This window comes from Batrachochytrium dendrobatidis (genome assembly GCF_000203795.2).
Source record: "Batrachochytrium dendrobatidis JAM81 unplaced genomic scaffold BATDEscaffold_6, whole genome shotgun sequence".
NCBI lineage: Eukaryota > Fungi > Chytridiomycota > Chytridiomycetes > Rhizophydiales > Batrachochytrium > Batrachochytrium dendrobatidis.
Window position 1 is genome coordinate 426,411 of NW_006281104.1, and position 17,162 is coordinate 443,572.

At 39.9% G+C, this 17,162-nt stretch overlaps 8 protein-coding genes across 8 annotated transcripts; 7 read left to right on the plus strand and 1 right to left on the minus strand.

The window, feature by feature from the left end:
* Positions 1-95: 95 nt before the first annotated feature.
* BATDEDRAFT_19558 (uncharacterized protein) lies at positions 96-1,028 on the plus strand (the record flags this gene model as incomplete). The annotated part of the gene is made up of 1 exon (XM_006678845.1): positions 96-1,028. The coding sequence occupies one exon, from the start codon at positions 96-98 to the stop codon at positions 927-929; it is 834 nt and encodes a 277-aa protein (XP_006678908.1). The 3' UTR covers positions 930-1,028.
* Positions 1,029-1,081: 53 nt separating this feature from the next.
* BATDEDRAFT_88907 (uncharacterized protein) lies at positions 1,082-1,776 on the plus strand (the record flags this gene model as incomplete). Its single annotated transcript, XM_006679114.1, has 2 exons — positions 1,082-1,106; positions 1,229-1,776. The coding sequence occupies 2 exons, from the start codon at positions 1,082-1,084 to the stop codon at positions 1,774-1,776; spliced, it is 573 nt and encodes a 190-aa protein (XP_006679177.1).
* A 761-nt stretch (positions 1,777-2,537) lies between these two features.
* BATDEDRAFT_88908 (uncharacterized protein) lies at positions 2,538-4,246 on the plus strand (the record flags this gene model as incomplete). The annotated part of the gene is made up of 5 exons (XM_006679115.1): positions 2,538-2,880; positions 2,968-3,350; positions 3,432-3,663; positions 3,743-3,877; positions 3,981-4,246. 5 exons carry the CDS (start codon positions 2,538-2,540, stop codon positions 4,244-4,246), a joined length of 1,359 nt encoding a protein of 452 aa, XP_006679178.1.
* A 186-nt stretch (positions 4,247-4,432) lies between these two features.
* BATDEDRAFT_88542 (proteasome core particle subunit beta 3) lies at positions 4,433-5,841 on the plus strand. The gene is made up of 5 exons (XM_006679116.1): positions 4,433-4,458; positions 4,601-4,785; positions 5,028-5,135; positions 5,299-5,473; positions 5,588-5,841. Exons 1-5 carry the CDS (start codon positions 4,456-4,458, stop codon positions 5,729-5,731), a joined length of 615 nt encoding a protein of 204 aa, XP_006679179.1. The 5' UTR covers positions 4,433-4,455; the 3' UTR covers positions 5,732-5,841.
* BATDEDRAFT_88543 (uncharacterized protein) lies at positions 5,805-8,434 on the minus strand (the record flags this gene model as incomplete). The annotated part of the gene is made up of 3 exons (XM_006679204.1): positions 5,805-6,095; positions 6,196-7,319; positions 7,430-8,434. The coding sequence occupies 3 exons, from the start codon at positions 8,432-8,434 to the stop codon at positions 5,954-5,956; spliced, it is 2,271 nt and encodes a 756-aa protein (XP_006679267.1). The 3' UTR covers positions 5,805-5,953.
* Positions 8,435-8,889: 455 nt separating this feature from the next.
* Positions 8,890-12,927, plus strand: BATDEDRAFT_30022 (DNA-directed RNA polymerase I core subunit RPA135; the record flags this gene model as incomplete). The annotated part of the gene is made up of 7 exons (XM_006679009.1): positions 8,890-9,133; positions 9,310-9,314; positions 9,351-9,512; positions 9,611-10,224; positions 10,344-10,927; positions 11,069-12,727; positions 12,752-12,927. 7 exons carry the CDS (start codon positions 8,890-8,892, stop codon positions 12,925-12,927), a joined length of 3,444 nt encoding a protein of 1,147 aa, XP_006679072.1.
* A 1,558-nt stretch (positions 12,928-14,485) lies between these two features.
* BATDEDRAFT_19562 (uncharacterized protein) lies at positions 14,486-15,550 on the plus strand. Its single transcript, XM_006678846.1, has 2 exons — positions 14,486-15,244; positions 15,361-15,550. Exons 1-2 carry the CDS (start codon positions 14,510-14,512, stop codon positions 15,520-15,522), a joined length of 897 nt encoding a protein of 298 aa, XP_006678909.1. The 5' UTR covers positions 14,486-14,509; the 3' UTR covers positions 15,523-15,550.
* A 109-nt stretch (positions 15,551-15,659) lies between these two features.
* On the plus strand, positions 15,660-17,145 carry BATDEDRAFT_88546 (translation initiation factor eIF3 core subunit g; the record flags this gene model as incomplete). Its single annotated transcript, XM_006679117.1, has 6 exons — positions 15,660-15,685; positions 15,792-15,841; positions 15,952-16,112; positions 16,264-16,528; positions 16,670-16,866; positions 16,960-17,145. The coding sequence occupies 6 exons, from the start codon at positions 15,660-15,662 to the stop codon at positions 17,107-17,109; spliced, it is 849 nt and encodes a 282-aa protein (XP_006679180.1). The 3' UTR covers positions 17,110-17,145.
* Between the last annotated feature and the right edge of the window lie 17 nt (positions 17,146-17,162).

Genomic DNA, 17,162 nt, shown 5'->3' on the forward strand with positions numbered 1-17,162 from the left:
TTTGTAGTAGGAGAATGCAACTAATTGACTATTTTATGTGAATACGACTCGCAACAGAAAACTTGGCATCAACAGTAAAAACTCTAAAAGATCTCATGTTTATTCAGCTAGGCAAGTGGCGAGTTCCATTGACTGCCAAGTATGAGGCACTCAGACCACAATTAACACTTGTTCAGGCATTCAAACCATTTCAAGAGTGGGTACAGCGATTGGGTCATCAGCTAGATACCACATCAACGGGGAAACAGCTGGTAGTGCATGGTGTTCAGATTACTGATGTAGATTACTTTGGGAAAGGCAGGATTGGGTTTGTCAAGTTTCATGCAGATATCCGATGGGCGGATCATGCAGATGGAGTGCCGGTGCCAGGAATAGTGTTTTGCAGAGGAGGAGCAGTAGCTATTTTGTTGATTGTTCGTCCTATCGAATCAGAATCTGAACCGACTCGAGAGCCACAAGAATGGGCAGTATTGACAGTACAGCCTCGACTGCCAATTGGATTGCTTCAAGAGACTGCATTGCCAGCAGGAATGCTGGATGGAGATTCCAACTTTAGTGGAGTGGCAGCAAAAGAACTGCAAGAAGAGTGTGGAATCACCCTTGCTTCATCCGATCTCATTGATTTAACAAACTACAAACTGCTGGATGATGATGCATGTGCAAGCGATTGCAGTGTGGACAGGGTGGAAGATGGGCTTTATCCAAGCGCAGGTGGATGTGACGAGCAGATTCGACTGTTTCTATGCGAAAAGCAGATGCCAATGGAGCAAATCCAAGCACTGCAAGGTCGAGAGGCTGGACTGCGCTCTGAAGGAGAGCGTATTCAAGTGCGACTAGTTCCATTGCAAGATCTATGGAGATCAACTAGAGATATGAAGGCATTGGCAGCCTTGGCACTCTATCAGCAGCAACGGAAGCATGAATTATAAAGTCATTGCTGCAATCCAGACTGTGTTCTTTATTGTGACTAATTTAGACAATTGCCAATGAAATGGTCAGATAATTGATGGCTATAATCGTACAAATTGAAAAAATTGAAACTTGAACTTTACCATTTCAATACCTAGTTTTGAAAATTATAATGCTATTGACTACTGTTGCTCTTGGTAGGTTACTGGATTATCCCTTGATTGAACCAGGCTCTATTTCGCTCTCAACATATTGGTATTCGATACATGCTAATCCGCCCTCATGCTCCCTGCATTACTGAATATTCACCTGTAAATAGTTATTACTTCCTCTACCTATGTGGCGTTTGCTCAAATCCTTGGTAGTAGTTGTGGAGTTGGATTGCCAGACTGTCTATTGATTCAAGCATGCTCCGTTTTCCCTTCTGGGTTGAGTTTTTGTGCCTTACCACCAGTAGGACCAGGCCAAATCTGTCTTAATGTAGTTCCAGGCCCCGTTTGTGTTGCTGGCAATTCATGTGTTGGAGGAATATGTGTTGCTAGCACGGTACCACCACCTGCTCCGGTGCCAGCACCTGCAACTACCCTAACCATTACAACTAGAACGACACTGACTGCACCTCCAACAACATCTGTTGTACTGCCACCAGTCACTTCCATAACCTCTATAAGCCCTGTTCCTTCAGTAGTACCACCTGCTAGTCCTCCTTCAGCTTCTTCTCGCGTGGTTGCAGCTCCTCCTCCACCTGGTGCTGTTGCTGGTGCTGTTTCTGGCTCTGCCAATGTTACTCAAAACGGGGACATTGCTCTAACTGCTCCGATAGTCGGAATCTCGTTAGGTGCTTTGCTGATGTCCTTGATACTGTAACAGCATCACCTCGCGTATAATTGTTTCATGTGTACTGGCTGCACCACACAGCTTTGGTGTTCCATGTATATTGACTAGTGTATCGATTCGCTCAATTGTATGTTTGTTCATGACAAGCCCTTTACTGATTACATTAGTCTACTGCCATTTACTTTTTAAATAATACTTTAAATAAATTTGATATTAAAAGTGTTTTGGAATGGACCAGTTAAATGCCTGTGCTCTTTTAGAGATTTTACTCAATTCAAACCACGTTTATCATATGATGCTCAAACTATAGTTTTGATTTAAAATTGTCCACTTTTGAAAGCCATATATTGTACGACTACCAAATTCATCCATTGCAATCTAGATGGAGGTTTAGTGTTTCAATTTCTGTTGTGTTCTAGAATCACAGATACGGTTTAATTCGAGAAAATATTGCATGTTAGGAATACAACCACCCAATGCTTGGGAAAGAAGAATTGGAGATTGAACAAGCGTGGGATGTATTCAAGTTATGATTATCCACTCAGTTTTTTATACAGCAATGAGTACGCAAGAGAAAACCAGTAAACTTTCAAGTTTAAAACCCACAATGTTGGTTTAGTAAATTTGGATAGATTGAGGCTTTTATTTGGTGTTTCATTTTATATGAATATGGTCAAGTTTTGAATGTCTGAACTCGTTCAAAATAGCTTAACCTCACGTGACAATGGACTTTTTATTTTTTGGGTTGTCATTGAATTTCATGGCTTATTACTTGACAAATAGCAAAGACAATGACAAACAATCAGCCATCTCAAAAGCGACCTATGGGTCTACGCAAAACCAAACATAATGGGTCGGACAACTCTACTGATTTCGATCTAGTATCCAAACGTGCCAAGTTGGATTCGACCTTGACAGATTGCACAACTCAAAGTTTGACTGATACCAACTCCAAAGCTACTCAGCCAAAACAACTTGATACAGATCATGGAATGGATCAAAATACAATTAGTACTGATGAAATTCAAGACACTATAATTTTTGAAGTTGCTTCTGAATCAGACGAGGTGGAAGATGTTGAGCAAATGCTTATTCGTGGTCACACAGATATTGGTGAGTTTCAATCGCTTCTTGGTAAATTCAATCAAGCCATTTTAATCGAGTTTTGATCTAAAATGTGCTAATGTGTTTATGATGTAATGCATATTTACCACATTATAGAGGCTGGACAGGTTCAAGAGGGTATTTTGCTTCTTCGTGGATGTATACATGAATGTGATAAAATGATTCGTGTGCGTAATGGCAATATTCCTAAAGCTACCAAAGAAGAGCAGCAACTTCAACAAGTTGCAATAGCTGAAACTCCCACACTTTCTGCTATGTTTTATTGGGTATATGGTTGTGCATTGTATTATCTCGGTCTGGCCGAAGCGCAATCACAGACTTTGGCTGAATCTGGTTCGGAGGAGTCGAATCCTACTAAACTGGCCGATTTTATCGAGGCTGCTATAGATCGCCTTGAAACTGGACTCGAGTTGGGAGAAAATGATCCTGTCGCAATTTGCAAGATCAATGGTTTTCTTGGTAAAATCAAAATGCACAAGGTAATTTACTAATACTATGAGCACTTGTGATTGTAAATCTGATATGTAAAAAACATCAACACTTTCAACCGTTATATTTAGATTTCTCTTGTTTTTGAAACGCCTAAAGTAGTTGAGCAACTTTTGAACGAATGTCAGGTGCATTTTTCCATTGTACTTGATTCCAAACTGGAGGATAAGGTTACTTGGATTTCAATGATGTCTGATATTGCTCAGATCTGCTATAACTACTCGGAGAAAGATGACATCAAATTGGAAGATAAAAAACAGTTGACCGAGTTTTCTCAGAAAATCTGGAAAATAATCCTTAAAGGTAGTTGATGTTGGCAGCCAATTTATTGGTTCAATTGCAAAACCTCGCGAGTTGCTGAAAGTTTTATGGTATTTTGTAGAAGACGATAGGGATGTCAATTCATTAGTTGGGTTAGGATCTGCATTGTTGGCAACTGCTGATGAATTGATTGAGGCGGCTGAGCAAAACGAGTCTGAGGATCAGTTGGAAGACGCACTTTCTTTGCTTTTACAAGGTGTGTTTAAACTTTTACAAATCGTGTTGAATGGATATTTTGGTAGTACATTTTGAATGACGGCTAATATAATCATAATGTGTATGTATATGATTTTGATCAGCTGCTCATTACTTTAGATCAGCTCTTGATCTTACCCAAGACCAAGACAAAGTCAATGTTCCTGTTTTATGCTTACTAGGAGAAACGTGTATCCATCTTGGCAACTTGAACGAAGATGACGATGAACAAAGTATAAATAGCCAGACAGCTGTTTCATTTTATATAGAAGCAGTTCAATCGTTTAACAAAGTGCAGCAATCAGATCCTGAAGCACTTCCAGCCCAGTTTGCAGAATTCTTGCAAGAATGGGATGCCGATATGCACTAAATTGGAATGAATTTAAAACATGTTTGGTTGACGAGTCTGGACCAAGATATGAAGTCTATTGTTTTATGTGGAATAAATATAATTCAAGATTAGATTGCAAACATTTGATTTGGCCAGTTTGGTTGTCATTGAATCTACTCGACTCTTGGTCAGCATATTTTCCTTTTCCTTTAACCACCGTCAACAGCAGCATCCTCGAGACCATCACAATGGTCAGTACAACCCTTGCTGCTACTATTACTTTATGTATACAGCTAACCAACTCTACTTTAATTATTACGCTTGACAACATCACACTGCTGCATTCTACCCAACCCAATCTACCATCTCGGGTTTATGCATGCATTGCTACAGTCCATCATGGAGTACAACGGGTCGGCCATTATTGCAATGGCCGGAAAGAACTGTGTAGCTATTGCTGCCGACCGTCGGTTTGGTGTACAGGCTCTGACCCTGGGCACAGACTTTCAAAAAATATTCCCTATTACCGACAAGACTTACCTTGGACTTGCTGGATTAGCAACAGATGTCACTACCCTGTATGTAATCATTGCAGCTATGAGTGTAGATTCAACCTTGTTATGACGTCTATTTTGTTTCTTTTATCTATTGGCATGAGGCTCACGACTTTGATGGGCAGACTGATGGCAGTCTGTCAGTTCATTCAATCTATTCGAAACCCTTGGTTTCCCTAATGGCCATATCACATTCAGTAACTGGGCTTGGTGTAAATCCAGAGATTGTATTTGGTCTTGTTTCTTATATTTTAACTGTATATTAGCAAGGACCGCTTTAGATACAAAGTAAACATGTACCATCTTGAAGAAGAGCGAGAGATCAGCCCAAAAACATTTTCTCACATGGTGTCCTCTACTCAGTATGAGAAAAGGTAAATATCTATTGCATACCATCTTTAGATTTGTCTGTCTGTGTGCAACTCGACTGGATTCCATTGATGGTGTTGGTATCTTCACAGTCCCTTGTTGGAGTTTAAGCTTTCCAATCTAATATCTATTCATGAATATGCTCAACCTGAATACACGTTACACTAGGTTCGGACCATATTTTGTTGAGCCCATTGTTGCTGGACTAGAAAAAGACAACACTCCTTTTATCTGCTCAATGGATACAATCGGATGCATCAACTTTGCCAAAGATTTTGTAGTGTGCGGTACTGCTTCGGACCAGATGAACGGCATGTGCGAGAGTCTATGGGAGCCTGATCTTGTAAGATGAAAAAGTTTGGAATTCAAATACTCTGACTTTTTTTGTATCGTGTTAAAGTATTGCCACTTTTCTGATATATTGGCACTATCTCTATTTGATATACTTGATATTTAGGAACCCGAAGAGCTTTTTGAAGTTATTTCTCAAGCTCTTCTTAACGCTATTGATCGTGATGCTATTTCTGGATGGGGTGGTATTGTTCATATTATTACCCCGACGTCTGTTATTACAAGAACACTCAAGGGTCGTATGGACTAAGATATACTGGTCTACTATCTGTGAGCATTTGTGCTGTGTTTGTGCGCTCACATTTTTTGATCTGAGAGTCTGTCTAATTGCACAATTAAATGACTTTCTATTATAAAACGCCAAACTATTTAATTTTTTCAACATCTTTGGCAAGTTTCTTGATGTCTGATTCAATACCAATGAGTTATCCCTGATCACGAACGAGCGAAATGATATCTGAAACTATAGATATTAAATGACTTGAATGCCTGGCGAATCTAGAGGTGGATTGTCGAATTCGTCGGCAGCAATCATGTCGATATATAGGTTGACAAACTCTTGGATATCATTACAGACAGATTCAAAAACCTCGTCCACACACTCTGTCGTGATTCTATATTTTAGAAATAATCAGGGTTGAGAAAAATGTAAAACTAGATGCAATTCTATACACCTGTAAACCAAATACAGCATGAATTACATATTTAAGCTACCTTTCAATAGAGTCCCACGGCCCTTTAACAGAACGACCTGTTTCAACCAAAGATATAACCGCACATTCCATATGAGCAGCAAGATGTCTCATTCTTCTAGCTCGCCCAAGCTCAATTCTTGTCACAACTGACTGTGGTAGCACAAGTGTTTGCAATGACTGATCTATAGTATCATCTTGCTCCTTATTTTTGCTGGCAAGTGCCATGTCTTTTAAAATATGCCTTTTTGCCATTTCATATGCCGATGGTTTCTCAATCACAATGGCTTCAAAGTCTGTCGAGATTTTTGTTTTGGATTCACTGGTATATATCTGGCAAGTCTCGACTAGATTTTCCAAATCGTTTGGTGCAATGTTTTGGTTTGAAAATGGGACTGGAAATGCACTTTGAGGCGATTTGGTATTAGATACTGTTGTTTCCAAAGTATGATTTGATGTGGAATGCAAAGATGTTTGAATTGGAGGCGGTTGCAAAGCTGGTTCTGGAAGAAATGGAGGTGTCGAAGCAACATGAATCACATCACCTTCAGTATAGCGTGTTTGAGAAAATAATGCATCACTTTTGCTACTATGATCCAATTGTGCATCTACACTAGAAAACTCTTTTGTAGAACCAATCACATCTGTCTGATTCTGTAGCACTGGTGGCTGTGGCGAGGAAGCAGAATTAGATACGATTGGTTTAGGCGATTGAGCTCGTGTGGTTTTCATAGCATCTTGTACTTGCATCTCGAGTTTATCGGCAGAAGAGTTCAATTTCTGTTGAGCGCTTTCAAGCAGTGGATCAATTTTTGAAGCAACAAGTGCAGTCATACGCACCATGAGAGCTTCTGGAATTAGCTCAAGCAACCGGTCCATGTCAAAAGGTATATTTTTTTTAGCAAGAGGCTCTAAAGAGTGTAACAATGTTGACGTGGTATTTACATCAGGCGAATGAGCAATAGGGTGAGCAGAAAGTTTGTGTTTGGGACTCATATGGTCTGACTTGGATTTAGCTGAACCCATCCGATTTTCGGATGAGTTTGACGATACTTTTCGAGGCAATTTAGATACATTTGTAGTTGGGATTACTTTGGATTTTTGAGATGAAGCAGTAGTATGTGCGTGCTTATTATTTATCAAAGACTAGTCAATAAGTAGAATTTTACAAAATATTAGCAAGTATGTACGCTGACAGGTATCTGCCTGTTTAATGTCTAGATTTTGTCTGATTTGTTCAAGATCAATGTTTTTACCTGACTGTTGGTAGTTTGCGACACTGTGCTAGCCAATTTAAGGTTCCTGTTGGATTTAGAATGATGCGATCTTGCAGATGCCGCCACAGTCTGAGTATCTAGTGCTTTGATGTATTTATTGTATGTGTTTATAAGACGAATATCCATATCACGACGCATATGACTCATCTCGTCAATACTAGCCTTTCCTGTTTTGATTCGCAACCCAGATCGTGTTACCATAGGTGCAGATTGGGATACAGGCAACCGAAACTCTTTTTTTGTTGGTTTAGTATGTGCTGGCTGTTTCTTGGTCAAAAGTGGATTTGACAGTGATTGAGTAAACCGGACACTGCTTTCATTAGGTTGACTAGCATTCTTTAAATACACTGCCTTTTTTTTTGTAAAAAGTGGAGCGTTGGATGGTGATATACTGGTGTTTTGAAGTTTAATTTTTGGAGAATGGGGAGTCGACTGGTGTGCTGGTGACTTTCTAGGACTAGAAACTCGAACAGGAGTAGCGGAACGAGCAGTTGGAGTAGAAATAGCCCATGCTGACTTTGGGGTTTTGATAGTATGGATAGGTCGTCCAAGAGAAGTAACTGGCTGAAACTGTTTACTAATTCCGTATGAAACAGGGTTTTTGCTATCAGTTGCTACAACATCCTCCTTGTCAGATACTCGGACTGATTCGGTAGATTTGGACAATGATGGACTGCACGCAAAAGTGGATAGTTGATGACTCTGAACAAACGGGCTCGAGGCAGATTTGGAAGATGCTTTTTGGATCTTATCGGATATAATAGCTCGTAGCAGAACTGATTGAGTGGATGCCTTTAATACTGCAACTTCCTGAGCTGCAAGCTGCTGAGCTCGTGCAAGTCGGTCTGATATTCGAGTAGTTGTTTCTGTGAAGCTGCCTGTAGCTGAACGAGTAGATTGATTTGGTAATGAATGGGATGTGCGATTCCTCAGAGTATTTGGAATGGGTGATGCAATGCATTCAATGGTTACTGCTGCAGTCATCAAGTCCAAGTTTAAGTCGGACAAAAGGAATGAGAACGCAGAATATTTATTTGAATTTCAACTCAATTTATCACGTTTTTCGATATTGTCGGAATGGTTTTAATATGAAAATTGAGTTGTTTAACCAAAAAAAGTATTTTGTTTTCATCAATAGTCGTGTTTGATTGGTTGAAATTTTTAATCTGTTTTTTTGGCAAAATTCAACGCCAATTTGGCCAGATTCGTTGATTGAAAATCCAGTTTCGGTTTAAAAACCATTCAAGTAAATAATATTTGTTGCTGTTTATCGACAACTGGTCCGACTTTGCATTGTTGGTACAGCAGGTTCATTTTTTGTAGGATTTTCTGATTGAATAGACGAGAGTAACAATAGGATTTTATTGATCCATAAAGCGCTAAACTATCAGCCTTGGACACTCGAAACACTTTTCTACCGATTGTCTGGTTGGAAAAAAATGTCAAATCCATCAACATTTAAAACTCTTGAGCGCCAGCGACATGCCATTACTCCATCAAAAACCACTACTCAGTTTCCCAAATTGGCCAAACTGACGGACCCACATATTTTGTCTTTCAATGATCTATTTCCTTCTGGATCCGCTACTGGCCTTTTGGAGAAAGGTGTGAGGGATATTGGCGCCGTCGTTGTCTTTGATGGCCAAAACGATACACCTCTCTCTGGTCGCAACAAGCTTGAATGTATGTAGTATTTTGTTCAAAAACTTTACAATGCAACCCTTCAACATGGTTTTGTTTTTATAGAATCCAATCTACAATGCCTGTTCAATTTTAATGCAAAAGGTTTTTTGTCAGACTAATAATGTTCCAATAATTCAATCTACCCAAAAACTTGATTTTTCAAAAACTATGTATAGTATGGGTCTCCAACTTTGCAATAGGTAAGCCATATCTCGAGGGGGCAAGGGGTGCGATTACTACTCTTTTGTATCCATCTGAATGCCGCGAGCGAGGTATATCTTACAAATCAAAAATGCAGATTCGTATAAATTGGCGAGTTAACGGTGGTCCTATCCAGTCCGAGATTTGTGGTCTTGGAAGTCTTCCAATCATGGTTCGCGTAAGTTTTCCAGCAAGTCTGATATGCTGATTAAATACGATGAACGATATAATTAATTATATCTTTTTCAACAAAATTGAATATGGCTTGAATTTTAGAGTTTAAAATGCAATCTAGATGGAAAGTCTCCAAGCGAAATGGTGGCCCATCATGAAGATGCCGATGATTTTGGTGGCTATTTTGTGATCAATGGTATTGAGCGGTTGATTCGTTTGCTGATTGTTCCTCGTCGTAACCATCCAACAGCTATTATTCGTCCGTCGTTCCAGAAACGTGGTCCTACCTATTCCAAGTTTGGTATCATTATGCGTTGTGTGCTTCCTGACCAAAGCGCTCAAACCATCACAATGCATTATTGCACTGATGGTGAAGTGACTCTACGTTTTTTCCACAAAAAAATCGAATACATGGTTCCCGTTGTGCTTGTTATGCGTGCTCTATGCAATACTAGCGACTTTGAGATATTTGAGCGTATTATTATGGGTGTTTACACCAACACCTTTTTAATTGATCGTGTCGAGCTGCTTTTGCGATCGTTTCGCCGATACGCTATATATAACTCTACACAGGCTCTTGCCTACATTGGAAGCAAATTTGCCGTTATGCTCGATTCCCCCGAAGATCAGCTTGAAGTAGATGCTGGCTTGGAATTCTTGAGACGCATGATTTTAGTTCATCTCACTGATGCCAAATCAAAGTTTGATTTGCTCATGTATGTACTTTACCAAAGTCGATGTATATTTTCAATTTTTATCTTTTAAAATATGCTATTACAATTTCTTATGAGTGTCTGACTAACATGTATTATCATTTACTTATTTCAATGCGCAGATACATGCTACAAAAACTCTATTCTTTAGTTTCTGGCGATACCGCACCAGACAATCCCGATTCTCTTCAATTTCAAGAAACATTGCTTGCCGGTCACATGTTTTCTGCACTTATTAAAGAAAAGCTGGCTGATTGGCTTCTTGCTATAAAAACAACTATTAACATGGACATCAAAAAGCAAATTTCCAAGTTGGACTTTTCGGACAAGAAATATATTCAAAAGCTTTTTTCCAAAACATCTGGCATGTCAGATATTGGCAAAAAAATCGAGTATTTTTTGGCTACTGGAAATCTTATTAGCAGCTCTAATCTCGATCTTCAACAAGTGTCTGGATATACTATCATTGCAGAAAAACTCAATTTCTATCGTTATATTTCCCATTTCAGATCCATACATCGTGGTGCTTTTTTTGCAGAACTAAAAACAACTACTGTTCGTAAGCTTTTGCCCGAGTCATGGGGATTCTTGTGTCCTGTCCACACACCTGATGGATCTCCCTGTGGCTTGCTGAATCATTTGAGTCATACCTGCGAAATCTTTTTGGATAAAATAGATGTGTCGCATATTCCAAGTATCGTGGCTGGTCTTGGCGCTGGACAATTTGTCGGGTTTGGTCCGCGCTACAACAGTACTTTATCTAATGCCGCCTCAAACACATTAGCTGAAAACGTAAACAAGTCAAATCAGGCCATCTTACGGGATCGCGATGCTGTGGTTGATCCAGCTGCCGAGTTTGACAGTCGTGAAAACATAGTCATGACCATTCAGCTGGACGGAAAAGTGATTGGTTGGGGCCGTACATCCGTTGTTCGTAATATTGCTCAAACTTTACGAGACTGGAAAATTCGTGGTATAAATAATGTGCCCTTGAAGCTTGAGATTGGCTATGTACCACCTACAAAAGGCGGACAATATCCTGGTTTATTTTTGTTTTCATCGCCTGCACGTATGATTCGGCCTGTCAAGTATTTGGCTACTGGCGATACTGATTTCATTGGCCCCTTTGAGCAAGTGTATATGGATATTGCCTGTATGAAGGAGGATGTTGTTCCTGGTATCACTACTCATCAAGAATTCAACCCAACAGATATGCTCAGTGTGGTTGCCAATCTAACTCCATTTTCTGATTTTAATCAGTCACCGCGTAACATGTACCAATGCCAAATGGGTAAACAATCGATGGGAACCCCATCACAGTCTCTGCATCATCGTACAGATAACAAGCTATATCGTCTTCAAACTGGTCAAAGTCCAATTGTGCGTCCTAATCTTCACAACGATTATGGATTGGATGGTTACCCTAATGGTATGAATGCGGTTGTGTGTGTTATTTCATATACGGGCTACGATATGGAGGATGCTTCGATTATTGCCAAATCATCACACGAGCGTGGCTATGGATATGGCACAGTGTACAAGGGTGAATGGGTTGATCTTTCAGATTTTCACCGTCAAGGAGATATAGTGACGCACTATTTTGGATTTGTAGCCTGGAATGAGAGCGAGCCAAATCTTTCGGAAAAGGCACTTGCTCGTGCTTTGCAGTTTATTGATTTAGACGGATTGCCGATTATCGGTGTTCGATTGACTCGGGGTGATCCTATGTACGCATTTGTGGATGATGTTACTGGTAAAGTGACAGTTAAAGAGTACAAGGGAATGGAGGATGCATATGTCGATCAAGTTCGACTGATTGGTGATGATTCTGGAAAGAAACCACTTCAAAAAATTCATATCCGTCTTCGCATTCCTCGCCCACCCCTCATTGGCGACAAATTTTCTTCTCGTCATGGGCAAAAGGGTGTGATTTCTCAAAAATGGCCGTCGATTGATATGCCTTTTTCAGAGAGCGGTATTATCCCTGATGTGATTATCAATCCCCATGCTTTCCCCTCGCGTATGACGATTGGTATGTTTATCGAATCCCTTGCTGGTAAAGCGGGTGCACTTCATGGGTATGCTCAAGATGCAACGCCATTCAAGTTTAACGAAGATCATGCTGCAGGTGACTTTTTCGGTGAAGAGCTTCGTCAAGCAGGATTCAACTATCACGGTAACGAACCCATGTACTCTGGTATCACTGGACAAGAGTTCAAGGCGGATATCTACATTGGAGTTGTGTATTATCAGCGTCTACGTCATATGGTGTCTGATAAGTACCAGGTGCGAACAACAGGTCCAGTGCATAATTTAACCCAGCAGCCGGTCAAAGGTCGTAAACGTGCTGGTGGTATTCGTTTTGGTGAGATGGAGCGCGACTCACTTCTTGCACACGGTGTTTCGTATCTTCTTAAAGACAGACTGATGAATTGCTCCGATTATTCACAGTGCCATGTATGTAGTATTTGTGGAAGTATTCTTGGGCCCATACAGCGTCGTGCTGGTGCTTCTGGCGACAATACTAAAGATCGCAGTGATGGTCCTGAAAGATTTGAACCTATTGGAAGAACTGTTGAGTGTCTGACTTGTAACACCAACAAGGGCATCGAGGTTATTGCTATTCCATACGTTTTCCGTTATTTATGCACGGAGCTTGTTGCCATGAATATTCGTCTACGATTAGATATTCAGCATCAGAATTAATAGTTTGGTACACATGTAGAGCTGAACCTTTTTATGCTGCCAGATTTTACAAATCTGTATCAGTGCTTTTCCCTTATTGTTGGCCGTATGCTTTTTCTTATTTTACAATGCTACTACAAAATAAAGCGGCTAAATGGAGTTTTATAGCTTGCCAATGGTTGAATAGTGCATGTGATGTCGGGTGTAAAATAAATGACAAGATTTCAATCCAATTGAATCACATCAGTGAAATGGCTAATGATGAACGAGCTGCAAGCCTAGAAACATATATTTACAGCCATATTCACGTAAAATGAAACACTAGATGGAATCAAAATGCATAATAAACTGCCAATCTACAATCTTACTGGACAACACTGTGTCCTTTGAACTCATTAGTTGACTGATATCCGTGCTCATTCTTGTACAAAAATACGGAGCGAATGTTCACACCTCTGTTCCAATACATTCTTGACATCTTGACAACCTTCAACATTTCAAGTAAACATTGGGTGATCGCATGGAAACAACAGTTGCATTCCCAAGATACGTTGAACTAGAACGTATCTGATATCAGAATACAACAGAGTTTCAATAAAAGTAATTGATGTCCAATAACAACGAATATGTAACGATTGTTTATTTAGGAGCAAAATAGTGACTCCAACTGCAAGATAAATACAAAAGTGTTTCATTTTACGTGAATACGGCTGTAAAAGCTACAAAATATGTTTTTCCACCTTTAGTTCCCATAATTCCGACTTTGTTATAGTCCAATTAATATACGCCGTATTTACGTAAACCGAGCATTAAATAAGGATGCCTGCATAATAAATAGCTACTCATGAGTTTTACTGGACAATAGTGCCATTTGAGCTCCTGAACAAGGCTTACTGGTGACTGGCATGAAAATAACTTGCATTACCGAAATGTGCAATCGTTGGTTTGTTGAACTAGAACGCAAACGTATCTGTGAGTTTTTAGAATACAAGAGTTTATACAGAGCTGTATTGACAACAATCAAACCCAATATTGGGATTGCAATAAATGAATCTGTTGATCGTGCAATGTATGATTGCTAAAAATGAGATCATTTCAGTTTAGAATTACTGTTTGATTCATGGTATCATATGATGGCCGTTGTGTCAGGAGACTGGTCAAGGGAGCTTTAAATGCTTTGGTATTTCAAGATTTTCTAAATAATGATATTGAAAGGACATTTTGTAATGCACATCTGGTTTTAGACCATATACCATTTTACAAAACTACACATTCACAGATTCAACATGATTTGCTAATCATTTAATAAACAGCAATATCGCGAGGTATACAGCTTTATTACACTAGTCCATGTTGTCCATTCGTAAATCTTGCTGATAATTGTATGGGCATAATAAAACATGGTTCCAGACAGGAAGAATTGATAATGTCCATGAAGAGGCAGTGTAGCCAACTTTTAGCAAGAAAGCGCAATAAATATTTAAGCATTGTTTATTCCGAAGCAAAATGGTCACCAGGATAAATACAAGTTATATTTTATGTGGTACGGCTTTAAAGTTTTACCAATTCGACTCAACTTGCAAAATTTACTCTGGTCAAGACCATGCTCAAAACAGTAACAAAGACGGTTCTTTCAAAAGAGCAGGCCGAGGGCCAGGGTGCTCGAGTGCGCCGCAGTATTGGCACTTATGAATTACGCAACTTGGATCCATTTCTCATGCTCGATGAATTTATTGTTAGAGGCAAAGCTGGGTTTCCTGACCATCCCCATCGTGGTTTTGAGACGGTAACCTATATGCTTGATGGGGTGTTCCAGCATGAGGATTTTACTGGCCATAAGGGCACAATTGGTCCTGGTGACCTGCAGTGGATGACTGCTGGTCGAGGCATTGTTCATGCTGAGATGCCAGCATCTGAGGTTGGTACTGGTCTGCAGCTATGGGTAAACCTACCAAAAAAAGCCAAGATGATGCCACCATTATACCAAGAGCTGATTGCTGCAAACGTTCCGTTTGCAACCTCTCCCGATGGACTCACTTCCGTCAAGGTCATTGCTGGCGAATCATATGGTGTGCACGCCAAGGTCCACACAGTCACTCCCATATACTATCTAGATGTGTCCATGCAGCCCAATGCCACATTCAATCAGTTGATACCAGAAGGTTATACAGCTTTTGCATACACGCTGACAGGTGGTGCTTCATTTTCTACGCTAGCAAATGAACAGCTTGCAGATCCTCATTGCACATTGGTCTTTAGCTCTAAGGGTGACAGCATAAAAGTAGTCACTGCATCAGATCCCGCAAGATTTGTTATTATTGCTGGCGAACCGATCAATGTAAATATACAATATTGATATCAAGTAGCAGTATGCTACAAATAGTTGCATGGGTTTATATATATTGCCAGTTTATCAGGTTTCTAGTCTGCATATTAACCATGCTGATAATATAGGAGCCCATTGTCCAGCACGGTCCTTTTGTCATGAACACAGAGCAGGAGATCAGAGAAGCAATTATGGACTATCAACTAGGACGTAATGGATTTGAAAAGGCAGCCAGCTGGGAATCTGAAATTGGCAAAGTCCACACCAAGACAGCACCTCAGTCTGCATAATAAATGATGATTATTTTACTTTGCATACAAGTCTGAACTTTTGGTATTGGCTGTTGGTAGAATGAATTACACGTGATCAAAACTCACATTATTCACAGTCTGTGAATTTGCAGCGAATCTAAAAAAAAGACATTGAAATGGCTGCTATGCACATATCTGCTGGGTATGGTGTTTGTTGATTATGGAATATTGGTCCTGCATTGCATGTTTTTGATATAAGATTCTTGAACACACTGTCTTTCAATGCTAAACGTGCCATTGTATTTTAGAGCTCCAGCTGCTTCTCGTCAGACAGAGGACTGGCTCGATGACGATGAAGGTGAGTAGGAAGTTGGTCTTGTTGCTACTCTTTCGATCGGGATTGATTGGCACATGTATGCGCACTGCTATTTGGCATTGTTCTTGTAGTCTGATCCACTTTATTTGCAGGTCAAAGTCTTCCTGCCTCCACCACAGTTGTTCAGGCTGATGGAACACATGTTGTTACCACCTACTCTTTTAATGATGACGGCAAAAAGGTCAAGACTGTCAAACGGATTCGAATGAAGCTAGTCAAGGCCAAAGTAAACCATGCTGTTGCAGAGAGAAAGGTACAGTGGCAATCTGTTCAACTTCAATTCTACATCTCATTGAGATTATTATTTTGGCTGCATGTTCACTTAATTCTAAGCCATGTCTGTAATCTAACAACTGAAATGTACAACATCTATGGGGTTTGCCACATTGCTTGAATGCATCCAGAAATGGAAAAAGTTTGGAGAAAGTGCTGGGCTTCCAGCTGGTCCTGATCCAGGATCTACTTCTCTTGGTGAAAAGGTTTTCCTTAAACTATCCATGACCTCTAAAGACTTTGACAGTGCTGAACAAGAAAAGAAAACAGTCAAGCCTGTTGGCTCATTAACGATCAACTGCCGTATCTGTAAGGGTGATCATTATACAACTCGTTGTCCATATAAAGACACGTTCAAGCCAATCAATGAAATAACTGCTCCAGCTGCTACTACACGTAAGTGTATGCTTTCAACAGACTGGACTGCGATAGTCTGATATATATCATGCTGTTGATATGCAGACATATACAGATCTCTACCACTGTCACCATTTGAATAACTGACATTGCAATCATTATGCCATTCAACTGTTGTAGAGAATATGCCAGACAAGTACATTCCTCCATCCCAACGTAATCGTTCTTCAGGGGGACCTGAATCTATAGGAACCGGCACACGCATGGATGGTCGAAAAGATGATACCGACACTGTTCGTATGTCCAATCTTTCAGAAGATGCTACTGAGCAAGATGTCAGAGATCTTGTTGCTAAATACGGAACTCCAGCTCGTGTAGTACGTTTTTATTGGCTTATTTTGTTTACCAGCATCTTATCCATGCTTTATTGAGTGATTACAATTCTAACTGAATATATTGAAATACTACAGCGTGTTGTCACAGACTACAATACTCACCGGTGCAAAGGCTTTGCATTTATTAGCTTTTATGACAGATCAACTGCAGAAAGAGTTATTCAAAAACTCGATGGCCATCCATATGATAATCTCATTCTTTCTGTTGATTGGTCAAAGAACTAGGTTTAAAAATCAATAAAACAAGGACTCGAACGTTTTGTTTAAAATAATGTGAA